This window comes from Culex quinquefasciatus, chromosome 2 (genome assembly GCF_015732765.1).
Source record: "Culex quinquefasciatus strain JHB chromosome 2, VPISU_Cqui_1.0_pri_paternal, whole genome shotgun sequence".
Lineage (NCBI taxonomy): Eukaryota > Metazoa > Arthropoda > Insecta > Diptera > Culicidae > Culex > Culex quinquefasciatus.
This window is the reverse complement of record NC_051862.1, coordinates 170,017,395-170,037,204: the sequence shown is the minus strand read 5'-3', so window position 1 is coordinate 170,037,204 and position 19,810 is coordinate 170,017,395. Positions and strand designations below refer to the sequence as shown.

At 38.6% G+C, this 19,810-nt stretch overlaps 2 protein-coding genes across 2 annotated transcripts; one reads left to right on the top strand and one right to left on the bottom strand.

Moving 5' to 3' along the window:
- Positions 1 to 2,994: 2,994 nt before the first annotated feature.
- LOC6031322 (bifunctional peptidase and (3S)-lysyl hydroxylase JMJD7) lies at positions 2,995 to 9,231 on the top strand. Its single transcript, XM_001842085.2, has 6 exons — positions 2,995 to 3,198; positions 3,276 to 3,429; positions 4,296 to 4,448; positions 4,512 to 4,681; positions 4,738 to 4,902; positions 8,852 to 9,231. Exons 1-6 carry the CDS (start codon positions 3,135 to 3,137, stop codon positions 9,133 to 9,135), a joined length of 990 nt encoding a protein of 329 aa, XP_001842137.2. The 5' UTR covers positions 2,995 to 3,134; the 3' UTR covers positions 9,136 to 9,231.
- Positions 9,161 to 11,038, bottom strand: LOC6031323. The gene is made up of 3 exons (XM_038255498.1): positions 10,925 to 11,038; positions 9,836 to 10,412; positions 9,161 to 9,593 (listed from the first exon to the last, which is right to left on the bottom strand). Exons 1-3 carry the CDS (start codon positions 10,949 to 10,951, stop codon positions 9,277 to 9,279), a joined length of 921 nt encoding a protein of 306 aa, XP_038111426.1. The 5' UTR covers positions 10,952 to 11,038; the 3' UTR covers positions 9,161 to 9,276.
- Positions 11,039 to 19,810: the final 8,772 nt, after the last annotated feature.

Genomic DNA, 19,810 nt, shown 5'->3' with positions numbered 1-19,810 from the left:
TTTGGTTAAAAATAGGTAACTTATGATTGTCATTAGTTAAGCATCTTGTGATCGGTAAAACAAATATACTGGAATTGTATTAGACTTAATTTCAGCCATCGATTATTTTTTGTATTTTTTTTTTATTTGTCTTGAACTGACCATAAAAGCCATTTTGCGTCATAGGTTCGTCCATACAAGTTTCTATATAAATTTGACAGCTGTCGTCACAAAAGTGGTATCTAAATATTCAGGAATCTGTATTTTTAAAACTAAATTTCTAGGGTAAACAATAAAAAAAAGTTGTTATTATTTCATTTTTAGCATAAAAAATTGATTTGCGCAAAAAAAAACTATTTTTGAAAAAACTTATTTTATGAGTTTAGACTTGTTGCTCAAAAAGACAACTTTGTTTTAGCCTATGACGCAGCAAGGGTTGCCAGTGTTAAAAAATTGTTAATCCTAAACTTTAAAAAATAACAGTTTGGTTGCCTAAAGAACGTATTTGTTTTAACATTGAAAACTATTAAAGGAGATCGAAGTAATCTGGGAGCGTGAACAGACGTATATTTTTTCCACTGTCATATTTTTGGAAATTGTTTTTTTTTTTTAACGTTCGATTTCAATTTTTAAACCGGAGTTCCTGTACAATTTTACTGGTGGTAGCGGTTGAGGTAGTGTCAGTGGAATATCAAAAGCCATATTTCAACATATCGTTGGCATGATGCTCTTCATGGGGGTGACGATTACATGAATAAGAAGGCAGAATCAGCAACAGCTGGAGCACTTTATGAAGTGGTCATCATGCTCCTGTTCCAATCTACCAATCTGGCCAGCAGTAGCAGACTAGCAGTACCAACTTGCGGCGTCTTATGCCTTTGCTGCCGGTCGAGGTGTACCAGGATTGCTGGTGGAAGAACTGAAACCTTGATTGTTGCTACCCGCTACTTTACTGTAGTCCTGTTCAAGTTCAGAAGTCTTAGAAGAATCACGGTTCAAGTGGCATTTGATGATAAGTTCAAACCCTGCTGGAGCTGTTGAATCTTGACTTGGTGAGATCTATCCATTTTATCTATCATTATTTGATTGATGATTTTATTCCCTTATTTTATATAATATTCTATTGATCAAATGATATATCCATATTATCCCATTCCTTCCTTCCCTTTCTCCTATCCACATTTCCTCCCCCTCCCCTCCCCCCTCCTGCTCCTAAATATTATTATCTGCCAAATTTACACTAACACACCACACCACAACTGTTTCGGAGCGTTTGGTACGGTATGTCCACGCATCCTTCCTCCCCTGATGATTCTAAGAAATGTGATCCGTTCACAGAATCTGTCTCTGCGGTTAATGCAACGCAGTAGGCCTGGCCGCTTTAATTTTTGCTATACATTTTCGGGGTAACTCGGATGTACTGTAATCATTAATATTGACAAGAAAGGACTTGAGGCGTAATCTTACCACAAGTTCTTCCAGGATGATTTCTTCGGACTGGCTGCGCTTGTGTTCGATTAGATTAGATTAGATTAGTTTGGTTGCCTAAAGAACGTATTAGACTACGACAAACAAACAAGCAAACTTGCAAACAAACAAACTTTTGAACAGTTTGACAAATTGCCTTCATTTGTTTGCAGAAACGGCAGCCTGCATACATTTGGCTTTGTTTGCGAGTTTTTTTTTGCCATAGTCTAATAGCTCCTTAAGTATGATTTTTTTTAAATTTACACTGAAAGAAACCAACATAGCAAAATCAAATGCTTTTTCACGTGAGCCACTCCGAAAACCAACACTATAAATTCACATGCTTTTCCTTTGACTCACACATGCTTTGCACTTCAAATGAATGTGGAAATCATTTGGAACCAGCTGATCGCTGGCAAAAAGCCCTTCATTCTTTTTTCGCATGAACTACACATGAAAACCAAATGAATTTCACTTTGATTTGCCCCAATCGACTAGTCCTTCAATTCTGAAGTGAAAGTCACGTTAAAAACACATGTCTTGATTTTGAAAGCTGCGTGTCGAAAATTTTCGAGGAGACAATGAATTTAGATGGCGAATTTTAAGAGCTCGCTGTTGGAGCTCTTCCTTTTACAAACAGTTTTTTTAGTATAATATTGAACATTCGTGGAATATTGATAAAAAAAAACAAATTGTGCAATCACGGTAGGTAATACAATCTATTATGTATAACGATGGAAATATTTTAACAAAATTTCCAACACTATTTCAGATAATCATAAACTGGTATCGGCACCGGCTTTCAGGAAGCTGGCCCGTTTCGTCAATACTAATGATGTCCTCTAACGGTCCGTAGCTGGCCCACCGGATTTGGCCGGAAGGTGCGGGCATTTCTAAGAAGACGAACATCGACGAAAAATATTGGCCAGTGTGTAAAAAGTATTATGATGCGTAGAAAAGAAATTATGATGCGTAGAAATCAAATTAAAAATACGTGAAATAAATAAATAATTTAAAAATCAATGAATACAAATATTTTTATTAAAAACAGACAAAAAATCACTAGAAAATCAATAGAATTTCATTTGAGACTCACAAGAATATCATTGCAAATTCAAGTGAGTCGCCACTTTAGGTTCACGTGTTTTTCTTTTGAATTTACCGCGTCGCGTGAAGAATTTGTTTCAAGTGATTTACACGTGACATTCACATGCAAAGTCGTATGGGGTAGAATCATGTGTGAAACATGTGATATTACTATGTGCCTTTCTTTCAGTGTAGGAAAATATCCTATAAAATAGTCTAAGATATATTGAAGATTAGACCTTTAGTTGCTGCAATAAAGCCACAAAAAAGAAGAAAAATAAACTTACGTGAAATTTTCTAATCCATCCGGAGGTCGCTGGTTCAATTCCCATAGCAGATGTAAAAAAAAATCAACATTCACATGAGATGAGATTTTTGTTGTGGTGAACATATCCAATCTAGTACAGCTTACAATATTTTTGAAATCTCTTTCGCGTGTATACACAAACCCAGCTGACATTTCGAAGCTCACGCTCATACAACAAACAACCAGCACCAGTCAATGTTTAGCATCTTGCCAGCCAACAAGCAGGGTACAAGTGCTGCTACAGATCGCTCGCTCAGCAAAGTGCTTCCTCTCCCGATATAATTAGCCACCAGCAATGAACAACCAGCAACAGTCACTGCTCAGCCAGGCCTTCGACGTGCTCAGCTCCGAAGCCAAAGGTAAGAAGTCCTGGAGACCAGTCCCGAAATAGTCCTCAATCGATCCCTGGCCTTACATAATGTTCCCGATATTGCAGATCTATTTCTGGGACCAAGCATTCCCGAAACGTTCGGCGTGCCAACGGCCCTCGAGTTCGTCCGGGACAATGTGGCCAAGAACGTGCCGCTGGTCATCCGGGAGGCCACCAACGATTGGCCAGCGGTGGAAAAGTGGAACTCCAAGTACTTTCGGTGAGTTCAAATAAAATGCTTTCGGATCAAACGCCTGCAGCTGGGTTCGGCATGTTTTTGCGCACATGCACACTACTTTGGCTTTGGATTGTCTGAGGGGTTTTGAACGGTGTCCAAATGTGCGCCAGGAAATGGATCTCACCTCGCACCGGCGTCGCCGCAGGACGTATCAAAATTTTCAACAGACCGGTACCATTTAATTTATAATTTTCCTCTGCCCGCGCCGTCGTCGTCGTCTCTGCCGCGAATTAATCTACCCTTTGAGTGACGGCTTACTAGTTCCTCTACAAACCGTAATAGTGATGCTGCATCTGGCAGAAGATCTGTTTTGGTATTTAGCGTGCGATTCAAGATGTTTTTTTGCTAGCAATTGATCAGCGCCGTGCCTGAGGGTTGGGCAACTTAAATTTGTAACTATTAGTTGAAGTAAACTTGAAAATAGTACTCACTAAAATAATTCCTTAACTATAGTTTATTCAACAAGTTGTAACATGATGTACGAATGGTCAACCAACCAAACAAATGAGATTAATAATTTAACCCACAGGACCGCTCTGATCGTTCAATCACGTTGTTTTTTTCTCTCTCAAAACTGGTAATTAATGCCACTGAATCGTGCACGTGCTACCATCCATCAAGCGCCACACCCTCCACATCTGCCATCGAAAGATGATCACCGAGAACGATTTATTTTTAAACTGCGCGTTGCTATTTTAAGATTTAGGGTTATTCTGCCTAGCTTTCGTATTCTGCATGCCTCTATTTGTCTGTGACTCACCTTGATTGCCGTTTTCCTTTGATGTGTGTGCAAATAGAATAAACCACCAACCAGCCGAACTTTGCTCTTATTCATGTTAGTTCCGCAGAGAAACGCTGGCGGACAAGGAAGTGACGGTGGCCATCACCCCGAACGGATACGCCGACGGGTTGGCCCGGCACGACGGCCAGGACTACTTTGTGCTGCCACTGGAGACCCAGATGACGATGGGCGAGTTCCTGGACTCGTTGGACCGGAAAGAGTGAGTTACAGTTTGAGGTGAAACAAATATCGCAAAAAAAATAATTCGAGTTTTCCTTCTCAGACCCGAGAACATCCTCTACATCCAGCGGCAGAACTCCAACCTGACCGAGGACTTCCAGGAGCTGTGGCAGGATGTCCTGACGGAGAGGCTCAGCTTTGCCGCCGAGGCATTCAACAAGGAACCGGACGCGATCAACTTTTGGATGGGAGATGATCGGGCGGTGACTTCTAGTGAGTTTACGGTTATTTTTTCCCAAGATTTGTAAACTTAACTTTGAACGTTTCAGTGCACAAGGATCCGTACGAGAACATTTACTGCGTCATTTCGGGGTATAAAGATTTCGTTTTGATACCGCCCGTGGACGTGCACAATGTGCCCCGGAAACGATACCCGATGGGCATTTACATGCAGGAGGACGATGGCAAAATGGTTATCGAACCAATTTTGGATGGTAAGTAAAATCTTGTCTTTACATTATTTAATAATACAAAAAAAAGTTTGTTTTATTATATGTACTTTTTATTTAAAATAGTAAAACATATTAAGGGGATACGGTAAGGGCAAGCAAGTTCGGGAGAGTTCATCTAATTAAGTTGATTAAGAGTTTGTAATCGCGAAAATACGTAATTCCCGACTCGCGATTTTGAAAGCAGTTTTAAGAAAAATGTCGTATCTTGGAAAGTTCTCTGTTTGGCAGACGGTAAATAAGCCGTAATCAAACAATCTGTCGAGTTTAAAAATTAATTTAAGTCGCATAGATTTTTTCAATGGCCGACGTCCAGTTTCACCTTAAAGAATGACATTAAGGACTCTGACCAAAAATCTAGGATACAGAGAAACTTCTTTTTACGCGGTGCCGTTACGCTTTTTATTTCGTCGATTTCTATTAAACCATACAATATTTTTGCATGCCTTAAAATGCGTTTTGTAGATCTTTCAAGCAAAAGTATTACAAAATACTTCAAGGCATGATTCCAGTTATATTATGCAACACCTAAAAACCTGCAAAATATCTAACAATTCACGAAAAATAATTTCGTTTGTATTTTTCTTTGCTGCTTTTTTAAAATAAAATTTCCCCAATTTAATTAAAAATATTAATATAAACGTTTTTGAATAAAAACGTTTTTTAGAAAACGAGCCATTAACAGCTTGCTTGTTATTGTCCAATATTTTGTCTACAACTCATTATTATCCCCTTTCACATATGAAAAGATTTTCGATCTTGGTAAAAAAACTCTTAAACCAAAAAAAAAAGTTCAGCAAACACGTAATTCTTGACAAACGTATTAACCTGGGTGATGAATAGAGAGAATGCGTAACGTGATTTTCGAATGCTCCCACTTTGTTTACATCTACGAAGTAGGAGGCTGTTCAAGCACAAGCATGACTTTTTTCTTACTGGTAATTGAGCTGTTTTACACAGCAAAAAATCCGATGGTAAAATCGCATGCAAAAGCATGCACATCACCTTCGTCATAAAAGACATTTAATATTACACGTTGCATGTACAATTTTTGTAAACAAAAAAAAGTTGCAACCGACGGGATTCAAACCCAGCACCAACAGTAAGGACTGGCGCCTTAGCCCGCTCGGCCATCAGACCGATGAAGAATTGAAAGGATAAACGCATTCATGAGCTTGATATTTTGGTCAAGTAGGTTTCCCATACTGATGGGCTACATATTCTAGGGTGTAATATTACATAGAATTTCATAAAATAATGCAACATTTATTTTACACCCGGGCCTTTTACACGCAGCTGGATTACTACTTTTATTGCTGTGTATAACCAGTAGTATATGTTTCATTTTCATTTTGTCTAGTTTTTGACATTTTTTGCTGGAAAATTGTCGCGTTTCGATCGGTTAGAAGAGATTTTTCTTTTTTACGGGTGACGAAGAACTGCGGCAAGAGTGTCATTCTGCGATGTCGCAGATAAATTCCCTGGCTGATTTTGGAATCCTGCAGCTCTTCCTGGTCCAGCAAAAAAACATCGCTAATTCTAGCGAAGCTGATCCAAACTTATCAATTAATAAAAACACCTCCTGGAACAACCGCATCGACTCCATAAACAACTTGCATTCATAATTATAACAAAAATGACGATCTCGCCTTCAATATTTTTAAGATTTCTTGACTTCAACTCCAGGTCCACAGCCACAGATTTTTCATTCTCACAAAAAAAAACAATTTTTAATGATCGATAACAATACTCTCTACTTTTAGCGAACAGTAAATTGGTTCCACTTTGACAGTTCAAAAAAAATTTTTTTTTCTGGAGTTTTTTAAAGGTCCTATTAACTATTGTGTTTCATATGTTTAGAAACCTATTAAAAACTCTAGATATCATATCATCAATAAAAAAAATCTGTTAAAAAAACGTTCAAATAACATGCTACAAACCCTTGTTTTTTTTTTTTTTTTTTTGGGAGGGTGATCCAGCCGCACATCGTTGATGTCGAAACCTCTAAACTGGGCCCTCGTCCTGTCACGTCCGTCAGTAGTCTTGTCGTACATTACAACTAGAATCAGATTTGCCAATGAATTAGTACACTTCGACCAAATAAACACTGACGCTGTATGGATCTGACTCTAGAATAAATGCACAGTTGTGTGTAATTAATAAGTCCAAAATGTTCAATTATTCATATAAGTCCAAATATTCATTTTCGGATAACTACCTAACTTGAATTGGTTACAAGATTTAAAGCAACCTATCCGAAAGCTACTCTTATCTCAAATCCCCGACATTTTAATTAATAGCAAAAAAACGTTTCTTTTAAAACCTGTCTGGCTTCTTTTAAAAAAACAAAAAAAAAATAATAACAGTTGATATTTTACAAGTCGTGAATTGAAATAGAGACGACCATTTGATCGTCAGAATTCCAGTAGATCCTCGATTCGCAACAATGGTCGGTACAAACATAATCCGACAACCGTTAGTTCAACAGATCAACGAATTTAGTCCGATATCATTTCACTATTGATTGATCGAGACTCTATGGAAATTTTGGCAAATCAGAATGGTTTTTATGCTACTTGAATGAAAATCACCGATTCTGATAGAATTACTAAGCTTACTGTTACTAATTTTGTCCCTAAATAACTAAAGGCAAAGTACAAAAAGTTGATATTTATAGTTCTACAAAAACTATTTTTTTAAAAACCCGCATCCTAACCTAACCACATTATGATAGGGAAAAATCACATATGTAGCGGTTCATTGTACAAATGTGATATTTCCACTATCGGAGAACCTCCTTGTCTCGATGACAGCTTACCGGCCATCGATTAAGCCCTGAGACTGCGCCAAAGTGGGTTCTCGCAGCATGAAGTGGTGTCCATGTGTAAAAATGGAAGCTTCAGCAATATACTGAACACTTCGATTTTAATTCCACATCGAATTAAATCATACTCTTTGCCAAACAAGCATCAAACCTATGACACTCATTATGACAAAGCCCAGGGAACATGCTACAAACCCTTGTTCAAACCATATTTTAAGAGTTGTTTTTTCTGGACTGTTAAAATACTCTTTCATTTTCTGTTGCGAACTTTCTTTACCCTTGAAAGAGAGAGGAGAAAAATCACACAAAGGAAAATCGCTCCCAAAATTCTTCAAGAAAATCAATCTGTTGATGATTTTTTGTGAATTTTCTTACCAGCATCACTTAAAAATATGTATTTCACTTTGTTTACACACATTGCCCATCTACAAAATGTGACCGGTCATTTTTAGACGTGTGACGTTACACTTGCAAGTGTAGTAGAGAAAAAGATTTTCCGCCGAATAATCAAGATGATGATTTTTTTAGATTTCTTTTACCGATCCTTCGTGCGCGAGAGAGGAGAGCCATGCTCCCTACGGATTTTTTTTCTCTTGATGAACGTTTAAAGATTTTCATTTGATGATGATTATTCCATCGCTGCTCCTTAAAGAGGATAAATAAAAATGTTTACAGAAATCGGACAGGTACGTGTGTCAAACGCGTCCTTACTAAAATCCCTTTGGCCAGTTTTCGCACTTGCAGCAAATTTTAGGGTGTGTCAAGATAGCACGATCTGGTCGAAACTTCTTGCATATGAAGTGTGACAACAATGCACGGAGGTTTTTGTTGAATATCTCAGGATTGAAATCGATTTTTGGGGATCTGTAGATGCCAAAAGAAGAGGCAAAAGCTGCACGAAATGGCGTCCTTAACTCAATTCGGCCTATAATCGACTTGTAACAAGATAGCACAATCACGACGAATTGAGAGAATATGTAATCACAGGATGCAGGTTAGAAATTTTTAAAAAAAAAATAGGAGTGAATCGTTTCTGTGTGAATTGAACAAATCAACCAATAATAATGTTAAAACATCAAAAATATACTGTTTCCCCCTTTTCTCCCGCAGAAATCGGCCACCCCCGCCTCATCGAGTGGGTCAGCGTCGATCCGCTCGCGCCGGACCTGGACCGCTTCCCGCAGTACTCGCGCGCCACCGCCTACGAGATACGCGTCAACGCCGGCGACATCCTGTACCTGCCGGCCCTCTGGTACCACCACGTGCGCCAGAGCCACAAGTGCGTCGCGATCAACTTTTGGTACGACATGGAGTACGACGCGCGCTACTGCTTCTACAAAATGATGGAAAAGCTGTGCGGATACGGCGGCGGCGCCGACGAGGAGGACAATTGAGTTTGAAGAAGTTTGATTTGAGGTGTTTTTGTTTTTAAAGTAATTTTCGTTGTATATTTTACAATTATCATGCAAATACAGAAGCTGTTGACTTGAGATTTGTACACTAGATCACATATTAAAAGAGAGGGTTTTGAGAGACTAGATCAACCGAAACGCTCCGGGTGGGGTCTGCGGGAAGCCGCAGTCCCGGCGCAGCTGGCACATCTGCTCGGCCGTCGCGCCCCGCTCCAGCCACTGCGTCTCGAGCTGGAAGATGATCTTGCCGATCCAGCTTTGCATCGCGTACAGGTGAGCGTTTTCGGTGCGGTCGTACTCTAGGTGCATGTTCAGGATTAGCTGGGCGCGCTTCTTCTTGAAGCGAGAGCGGCGCGAGGCCAGGTTGTTCCGTTCGCGTTCGGCGGCCTCATCCGGGTCGACGTACTGCTTGCGCAGGCGGGACTTGTTCGGGTAGTAATCTGGAATTGAGGAGATTTGTACGGATTAGTTGATTGCTATGGAAGATGAAACTTTCCCGAAAAGGGGTCATAAAATGCGACACTTGCAAGGTTGTAAAACCATAAAGGACTACCTGGGCAAGAGCTGGGGAAAGGGATTAATTGGCAGAACTTCGCGAGTTCTACCTGTTGAAGGTTGCTAATCCCCAGTTGAAAATGCAAAGCTGCTAATTTATGCAGTTTTTATAGCATACAAGACTTACCGAAGGACTCTGGCAGCTCGGCGATCCTCGCCGTCAGGATCTTGTTTTTGACAAAGTCCGACCGGTTGGTAATGATGTCGAGTTGGGTGCTCAACCGCTGCGCGTATTCCGGCTTCAGCAAATCCCGATACCAATCCGTCATGCACAGCGGGTTGATCTCGTCGGACATGGTCGAGTTGCCCGAATCGGACGCGGCACGACTCGGCATCAGCCGACGCTGACCTTCATCATTCGACGGTGCTGTGTCCGTTGACGACGAAGCCGACGAAGACACGGCGTAGTTGTGTTCCGGCTTGGTCAGGAGTGCGGGAAGTGGTGACGAAGTGTGGCTGGCACTCGGAGCAAAGTCCGGCGAAGGTGTCCGCTGATCGGTTCCGGAGCTGGAGGTCGTCGGATAGCTGGGAGATTGATCGGCCTTTTGAATGGCGTGCGATCGCTGATGATCGTACATGTACTGGTTCTCCATGTTGTTGTACCTCATCCTGAACATCACGTTGACCTCATTACTGTCGTATTTACGCTTCTTTGGCGGTTGACCACTTGAGATTGACGAGCTCGACGAAGAGTCCATTGGCGCCTATAAAAATAAGGAATTGATCAACTTCCGACTCGTAATAAATCAACAATTAAAAAAAAAAACTATCATCACTTCAAAACCGCAGTATTAGGCGTCAATATCCGTGGAGTTCTAGCCGTACTACAGTTCTAAAAATCAATGCAATACGACTAAACACCACGGGTACGATCACCTCAAATACAACACTAGCAACACTGCACGCATCCGCCATCACTGCGCGATCACCAAACAATAGCCGCACCGAATGCCGAATGTCCGTGGAGTTCTAGCCGTACTACAAATTTCCAATCGCCAATGCAATCCGGCAGAACTCCAGCGAAATTCGACATCTCAAAATAGCGTTTCTCACCTCCAATCGTAGTCCATGCCTCCAACAGGGAGCCCTCAGTCATGGCCGTACTACAGATCGTAGCCAATGCAGTACCAGCCGTGACTGTGGATCCCGGTTAAGTCGTCCTCGTCGAATCCGCGACAATCGCTACACTTGAAACAAACCAATCCGATAAACTTACCTTGCAGACCTCCTCCGAATACTCCATGACGGTCACCCTTGAAACTAAACGATCTCGAAGACCTGTTGCGATCTTGTCCCGCCGAGTCCTGAGCGAACTGTGATGTCGAAACAATCGGCACGAGGCCGTTTTATACAAAAGGATGCTGAGTTTCGTTTGGTTTACCTATCCGCCATGCGTGCCGAAGACTGCCGAAGGCGACGGGCAGGCAGTCAACGAAGTCCTGCTCGAGACAGGACACGATCGCGTGGGGCGCGGGTAGATTTTGCTGGGATTTGACCGTTGAAAGGAGGGAATTTGTACTTTTTTGTTTAATTTTTTTTTCTAATTTTGTCGCAAAATATGATGTTTAGAATATAACAGCAATTTATTTATTGACAAGAACTTGTTATTTCATTTTTAAGGTAATTGTTTGCGGAATTTGAACACTTTTTATCAGTAAATAAACGCCAAAATCTTTATTTCAAAATTACTCCTACCAACTGTTTTCGAAATATTGGTTAAATATTTGCTAACAAATTGGTAGAGATAATAGACCTAGTAATTTTCCCAACAAAAAAACAGTGCAAGCACACTTCCCAAAGAAGTTAACGGCGAAAGAAAGGAACTAGGACCTGCTAAATTTGTGGGATGCACCTGGAAATTTTCGTCTGTTCGGTTATATTGCACCTCCCCTGGTTGACACACCTCATTTTGCGTAGATTGTGTGAGAATGCTAATTGCAAATCTGCTCTGCAACGGTCGTTTATGCAAAATCGAACTGGGATGGGAGTTGCATAGGTATACGGTGTAACGGTCAACACTTTTTATGGTTTCAACGGAAAAATTGGCTCCAACGGCGTTTGGAGTTTGACATGGTAGCTATTTTTCAATAACTTTATTTTTAGTTTTTTTTTACTATTTCTATGAATTATTGACATAATTTCATTCATCTTCAAAATCATTACAGGCAACATACCATGTACGATCAAAAAATTACAGTATTACAGAATCTGACCATTTTTTTTGAAGGGTGTTGCGTTTTGAACAAATTTTATCATAATTTGTAGAATATAGGTTAACCATCTTGGCATTTCCGCATAAAACCAAATAAAATCAGTCTTCGTAATGTACACGAGACTAAATTGACGAGTCTTCACCTAAAAAATTAGCCGATATATCCTGGTTCCGGATTTTCAAACCGGATATTTCAAAGTTTCAAACTGTACGAGGTACGATTCAACTTTTTTTTTAAATATAATCCAAGGGTTTACAGAAGCATTAATTACTTTGATGTAAAATATGGATAAATTTTTGATAAATTTGAATAATTCTTTGGCTCTTAACAAAGTTGGATAGCTCTTTCAAAAATTAAACCATAAATTGAAAAAAAAATATATACAATCATGAAAAGAACTGAAAGTATTTAGTTTTTTTCAATGTTTTAAATTTAGCTGGTTTAATTTTGTTTTAAAAATATAGATTTTGAGAATTTAAACTTGTATTATAATAAAAAAGAGAAAAAGAGAGATTATGAAAACCGAACCAATAATTTCCGATATATCGTAGGTTGAAAAATAAGGACAAAATTACGTATTTCCCAAAATTTAAAGCTTAAGAGAACAAAAATAGATAACATTATATACCATTACAGCTGTTTTGCAGTCATTAGAAAAATTCATTTCAATTCAATTGTGTTTTTGATTAGAATTTAACAGTTCTGCTCCAGGATGTTACATTTGCAATTCAGAAATTTGGAGAACCTTTCAACTGAGATCAATTCATAATCCTTTGCAGGGAGGGTACATATTTCTACGTTTAGATTTTGCTAGCTGGGTGCTCTTTTAGGGAATTTTTTTGATAAAACACCCTAGATCTTCACAAGAAAAATCATTTTATGGTTTTGTATCAAATATTCAAATATTTTTTAACTGGTTCAATCAAATGAATATCGATGCAGTGAAATGATTTTTTTGTTTTTATCGGGTTATTGCAAGTCAATTTTTTTTTTTTTTTGGGAGGGTGATCCAGCCGCACATTGTTGATGTCAAAACCTCTAAACTGGGCCCTCGTCCTGTCACGTCCGTCAGTAGTCTTGTCGTACATTACAACTAGAACCAGATCTGCCAATGAATTAGTACACTTCGACCAAATAAACACTGACGCTGTATGGATCTGACTCTAGAATAAATGCACAGTTGTGTGTTATTCATAAATCCAAAATGTTCAATTATTCATATAAGTCCAAATATTAATTTGCGGAGAACTACCTAACTTGAATTGAATACAAGATTTGAAGTAACCTATCCGAAAGCTACTCTTATCTCAAATCCTCGACATTTTAATTAATAGCCAAAAAAATCTAGAACGTTTCTTTTAAAACCTGTCTGGCTTCTCTTAAAAAATAAAAAAAAATAGATTAACATTTCATATTTTACAAGTCGTGAATTGAAAAAGAGAAGACCATTTGATCGTCAGAATTTCAGTAGATCCTCGATTCGCAACAATGATCGATAGAATCATAATCCGACAACCGTTAGTTCAACAGATCAACGAATTTAGTCCGATATCATTTCACTATTGATTGATCGAAACTCTATGGAAATTTCGACAAATCAGAATGGTTTTTATGCTACCTGAATGAAAATCACCGATTCTGATAGAATTACTAAATTCACTTTTACTAATTTTGTCCCTAAATAACTAAAGGCAAAGTATAAAAAGTTGATATTTATAGTAAAAATCCTAAATTCTACAAAAACTAAATTTTTAAAAACCCGCATCCTAACCTGACACCCACATTAAGATAGGGGAAAATCCAGCCCGGGAGCATGTTGACAGCTCCCATACAAACTGAGCGTACCTTTTTTTGTGGGCCCAGTGGGCCTAAGATGGCGGCTTTCGATATTATCTAGCCAAACATTTGAAAATGGCGAATAGTTAAAATTAATGTAGTTTTTGCCTTGTTTCGGTTTAAAACGACAAAATAAGCATTCTGGAATCATTTTGTTGAAAAACTTGTTTAGAGATACACCACGTTAAAATATTAGTCTCGAACAGATGAAGGGAGCGTGTCGCGAAAGCCGTCACGAAAAAAAAGTTTCCCATGCAAATTTTTAGTTGCGTATTTAATGGGCGGACTCCGACGAGGCCCACTTGCCATCTGTCGGTGGATATGCGCAACTCACGAAAACTGTCATGTTAGGGGACGGCTGGGAAAATCACATATGTAGCGGTTCATTGTACAAATGTGATATTTCCACTATCGGAGAACCTCCTTGTCTCGATGACAGCTTACCGGCCATCGATTAAGCCCTGAGACTGCGCCAAAGTGGGTTCTCGTAGCATAGGGACGTGGCGTTACATCGTGCTGCCATCTGGTTTTTTTAAGTGCAAGAGTGTAAAAGTGCTGAGTCATCGTCTAAAAATAGACGGCGTCCTATCTCGCCCAGCAAAATAAAGTCGATAAAATAGTCGGTTTCGATGAGAAAAAGTGGAAAACGTGGTCTAAAAATAGCGACGCCATCCCCCTATGAAGTGGTGTCCATGTGTAAAAATGGAAGCTTCAGTAATATACTTAAAACTTCGGTTTAATTCCACATCGAATCAAATCATACTCCTTGCCAAACAAGCATCAAACCTATGTTACTCATTATGACAAAGCCCAGGGGTTATTGCAAGTCAAATTTAATTGAAATTTTAAAGATTTTTGAAAACCCTTATCTTTCGAGTCAAATCTAAACATAAAAAAATATTCGCAACGGTTTAACTTCAGTTGACGCTCGGACACTGAAGCGACCGCAAGTGCTTTAGACTGTGCTCCGGCATCAGCGTTGCTTTGTCACACGTTTGTGACCTAACCTCTTTTTTTCTAAACGGAATTTACTACGGAAACAAAAATGGACAAAACCAGGAAGAACACGTTGAAAATAGTTTTCGGGACCGCGGCCAAGATACCACAGCACATGGACGTATTGCGATTTGTTGGAGGAACGTTGAAGATATCAGCAGCCAGCGTACATTCGATCTACAAGGACGAAAACGAACAACAGTTTTACATCAAGTTCATTGATGACGTCGCGTTTAACCTGTTCACCGCCACCATCGAAGAGCAGTACACCTTCGAGTACATCGACCTCAGCACCTCCGTCGTTCGCCTGGATGTGGCCAGTAGCCTGTTCCGGTACGTGCGAATCTTCAACCTGCCGCCCGAAATAGAGGATAAAGAAATTGCCACGGTTTTGGGACAGTTCGGCGTGATCAGGCAACATGTTCGAGAGAAATACCCGGCGGCGTACGGATTCTCCGTGTACAGCGGCGTAAGAGGTGTGCATATGGAGATTTCCAAGGAAATACCAGCGAATCTGTTCATCGGCCACTACAAGGCGCGGCTCTATTATGAGGGCCTTAAAAATAAATGTTTTTACTGCAAAGGGGAAGGTCACCTGAAGGCCACCTGCCCCAAGCTAGCCAGTAACAAAGCGCAGCAAAATGGCGGACAGTACAGCCATGTGCTCGCAAATGCGATCATCGGGTCGGGAACAAAGCAGGACGTTCCATCGCTAAACATGACGTCACTGCCAGTGCCGCCGTACAGAGGTGCTGGATGCAAGGACGGTGGACCCGAGCGACCGCCGATTGAGGCCGAACATCAGACCGGCACGAGCGCAGCTGACACGAGCGCGGCTGGCACGAGCGCAACCGATGCGTGCGTAGCTAGCACGAGTTTCGCGGCTACAGGCGCTGCCGAGACGAACACGCTGCAGGATCGCAGCGTTTCCAACATTACGATCCTGAGCGACAACACGATGGATCAAGGGGATGGAGAGGGAATGGAGTCGTATCCGGACATCTCGTCTGACGAAGCGAACTCGCCCTTCACGTTGGTTGACCGATCGAAGCAGAAAAAGCCGCAGCTGACCATCCCGAACGAAGACACGAGCAAGCTGGACAGCCCGATCGATGCGATCGGTGATCGGTCACGAGGATCGACCCGAACGCCTGATACGGAGAGAGGATCCAGATCTCGTAGCCAGCAAAGGCCGGGTCGGCCACGTAAGTAGACGACGATAACTCGGTACGATAATATCACTAAGACATTCAACGTCAGGGTGTGGAAGGGATGTTCAAAAAATGTTTCTATCCGTCGGTTTCGCGAAATTTTATCCATTCTTTTGCAATTTGTTCTAATTCATTCATATTTCTCTAATGGCTCTCATACGTAATATCGCTACAATCAATCTTAATGCTATTTGCTCTACGGTGAAAAAACTTCTATTGCGAGACTTTGTTTGGAACAACGATTTGGATATTATATTCATGCAAGAAGTTGCATTTGAAAATTTCGCATTTATCAATTCTCACAAAGCTCTGATCAACATAAGTCCTGATGGAAAAGGTACGGGAGTGCTTTTACGCAACAATATTGAATATTCTGATCTTATAATGAACACCAACGGAAGGATAACATCGCTATGTATCGACAATTTGAATTTTATCAACATTTATGCACATTCAGGGAGTGGTTTTAAGAAAGAACGAGACCAATTATTTACAGTTGACACACTGATTCACTTCAAGGAAGGTAGGGAGAATATTATGCTCGGCGATTTTAATTGTATTATTCACACAGAAGATTCAAACAGTGCTGTGAAAAATATATCTACGGGATTGAAAAACTTGATTTCATCAATGGATTTTATCGATGTTGAAAAGAAAATTAAGGGAAACGATACATTTTTCACCTTTTACCGTAACGGATCAAAGTCACGTTTGGATAGAATTTATGCTTCCAAATATTTTTGTGATTCTGTAACAAAAATTGAAACCAAACCAACAGCCTTCTCTGACCACCATTGCGTTTTTGCAAAATATAAAGTTTTAGATTTATCAAATGTTTCTTACTTGGGAAGGGGATACTGGAAATTAAATTCATCTCTATTGAACGATGATGAAATAAACTCAAAATTTAGCAGTCTGTATAGAGATTTGCAAAAAAGAAACTCTCATAGTGATATTAATTTTTGGTGGAATTCAGTATTTAAAGCGAGTGTTAAGAAATTTTACAAGAATGAAAGTTATTTGTTCAATCAGCAGTTTAATCGAGAGAAGAATTTTTACTATGTTTGTTTAAATGAATTATTTGATTTACAGAAATCTGGTGCAGAAGTCACATCCGATCTGGAAATAGTCAAATCAAAATTGATGGAAATTGAGAATAGACGAATTAATTTATGCAATTACAAACTCAAAGCAAATACACTGTTATCTGACGAAAAATTAGGCTTGTTCCAAATCTCTACGAAAATTACTCGTAGCATGACTTCTAACGTTATGAAATTAAGAATAAATGGGGAAATTACATCCGACACAGCGAAATTAAAAAAATATATATTTGATCACTATCAATGCAATTTTCAAAAGCAGCCAAATTCTGATATAGAGTACGAAAACGTTTTAAAATTCATTAAAACTAGTCTAGACAACGATGATCATCAAGCTCTTCTTAAACCTATTGAAGAGGGAGAGTTACTATTGGTTATAAAAACAGCATCAAAACGAACTAGCCCCGGACCCGATGGACTTTGTTATAATTTTTATCTAAACCACTTTGAACTTTTGAAAATTGACCTTTTAAATTTATTTAATTCGTATCTAATCCAGGGTGCTTATCCACCGGCCAGTTTTTCTGCAGGTATTATTACACTCATCCCGAAGAAAGGAGATAATTATGATTTATCCAACAAACGACCAATTAGCATGTTAAATACAGATAGTAAATTATTTACAAAAATTTTATGGAATAGAATACAGCCACTGTTAGATAAACTTATCGGGCCTGGCCAAGCAGCTTGTGTCACCGATCGTTCGTGCGTTGACAATCTCCGCACATTTCGAAATATTCTCATTAAAGCAAACGCATCAAAAAAATTCAAAGGAATTCTCATGAGCCTTGATCTAGTAAAAGCTTTTGATCGGGTTGATCACGACTTCCTATGGGCCGTCTTGACGAAATTTAATTTCCCAGCTAGTTTTATAAATTGTTTAAAAAAGTTATATAAAAATGCAACTTCACAAATTTTGTTTAATGGGTTTCTCACTTCAGCAATTCGTATCTTAAGTTCAGTAAGGCAAGGATGTCCATTAAGCATGGCATTATTTGCCCTTTACATTGAACCACTCATCAGAATGTTATATGAAAATATTTTTGGTTGTCTCATTGCTAACAATTTTGTGAAGGTTGTTGCATATGCAGATGATCTGAATATTTTAGTAAGAAACAATCACGAGTTTGATACTGTCTTGCAGTTGGTGAGTTATTTTAGCATATACTCTAAAATAAAACTCAATTTTGCAAAATCTCAGTATCTCCGTTTTAATGGTTGCTTATCTGGTCCACATCAAATTAAAGAAGTGGAGTCTCTAAATGTTTTAGGAGTTTTAATTTGCCAAAATTTCAATAAATTAGTTGAAATTAACTATGATAGTTATTTGAACAAATTGAAATACACATTAAGTTTACATCATAAACGTATTTTAAATCTTTTTCAGAAAGCGTGGTTGTTGAACACTTACGTTCTGTCCAAAATTTGGTATATTTGTCAAATATTTCCTCCAAATAATAAACATTTAGCAGCGATAAAATCAATCTGCGGACAGATTATTTGGCAAGGCTTTATCTTTAAGGTTCCTAGAAATGAATTGTATTTACCGGTTATTAAAGGTGGTCTCGCTCTGACAGATGTAGAATCAAAAGCAAAGTCTCTTTTTATTAAAAACATTCTTTATAGTAACGCTGATGGAAACGCACCTTTGGACAACTTTATGTTAGGACAAATCAATAATTGTACTTTAACTAGAAATATGCGAGAATGGATCGTAAAAGCTGATGAACTCAAACTTGAAAGCCATTTAAACAGCAGCAAAAAAAATTATGATTTTTTCATTCAGAATTTAAACATCAAATGTAAAACAATGGAAGATATGCCTAATTTAATGTGGTCAAATTTGTTAAACAATTTAGATTCAAACTTTTTAAATTCAAATTGTAAAACCGTACTGTTTTGCATCTTCAAGGACATAGTTTTAAACAAAAAGAAATTGCATTTATACGGAATAAGAGGGACGGACTCGGAGTTTTGTGAGAATTGCGGTTTAGTAGAATCAGTTAGTCACTTAATAAAATATTGTCAAACATCCGAAGACATTTGGAGATGGTTAAAAATATTCTGAACAATAGACTCAAAATTTTAGTAAAAGATCCTGATGAGCTTCTATCATTGAGTATCGGTGATAGGGACTTTAAATACAAAGCAGCACTTTGGCTGACTGTGCAAACGATAGTTTATAATTTAGAAAAACGAGGTTCTGGGGATTTGAATGAATTTAAACAAAGCATAAGAATCGTTCGTTTTAATAATAAAGCTATTTTTGAGCGCCATTTTAAGCATTTTTTGAACATCTTCTAGAAATATCCAAAGTTAAATTATCTCTACCGAGCTTATTTGTCGTCTTATTTGCAAGTGGTGAAATGTAAATTAAAGAAAAATGTTGTGAAATAAAGTGACAAAAAAAAAAAAAAAAAAAAAAAACTTGAAAACGTGTTTTTTTTCCATTCCACATTTGATCTATGAATGTTTTTAAAAATTTTGTTTGACAATATTTTCGTTTGTTTTTTTAATCACATTTTTTTAAACAAATCATATCCATAGTACAAAATATTTAGTAAATTTAATTTTTAGTGATTAAAATTCGGATTTTCCGTGCATCATACACAGTAAAAAAAATGTGTAAATTTGGAAGGAGTAATTTTGGAAGGTTAAATATTACCTCTTTTATGATGTAATTTTACCTCAATTAAGACTGAAAAAGCGACATTATATCAGAAAAGTGGTAAAATTACACATT

Bases quoted from the DNA above. Each gene is read 5' to 3' on its own strand.
- LOC6031323 (XM_038255498.1), bottom strand. From the start codon at position 10,951: ATGGAGTATTCGGAGGAGGTCTGCAAG. The intron at 10,413-10,924 runs GTAAGTTTATCG...TTATTTTTATAG, and splicing joins ATTCGGAGGAGGTCTGCAAG to GCGCCAATGGACTCTTCGTC. The intron at 9,594-9,835 runs GTAAGTCTTGTA...CCTCAATTCCAG, and splicing joins CGAGCTGCCAGAGTCCTTCG to ATTACTACCCGAACAAGTCC.
- LOC6031322 (XM_001842085.2), top strand. From the start codon at position 3,135: ATGAACAACCAGCAACAGTCACTGCTCAGCCAGGCCTTCGACGTGCTC. The intron at 3,430-4,295 runs GTGAGTTCAAAT...TTAGTTCCGCAG, and splicing joins TGGAACTCCAAGTACTTTCG to AGAAACGCTGGCGGACAAGG. The intron at 4,682-4,737 runs GTGAGTTTACGG...TGAACGTTTCAG, and splicing joins TGATCGGGCGGTGACTTCTA to TGCACAAGGATCCGTACGAG.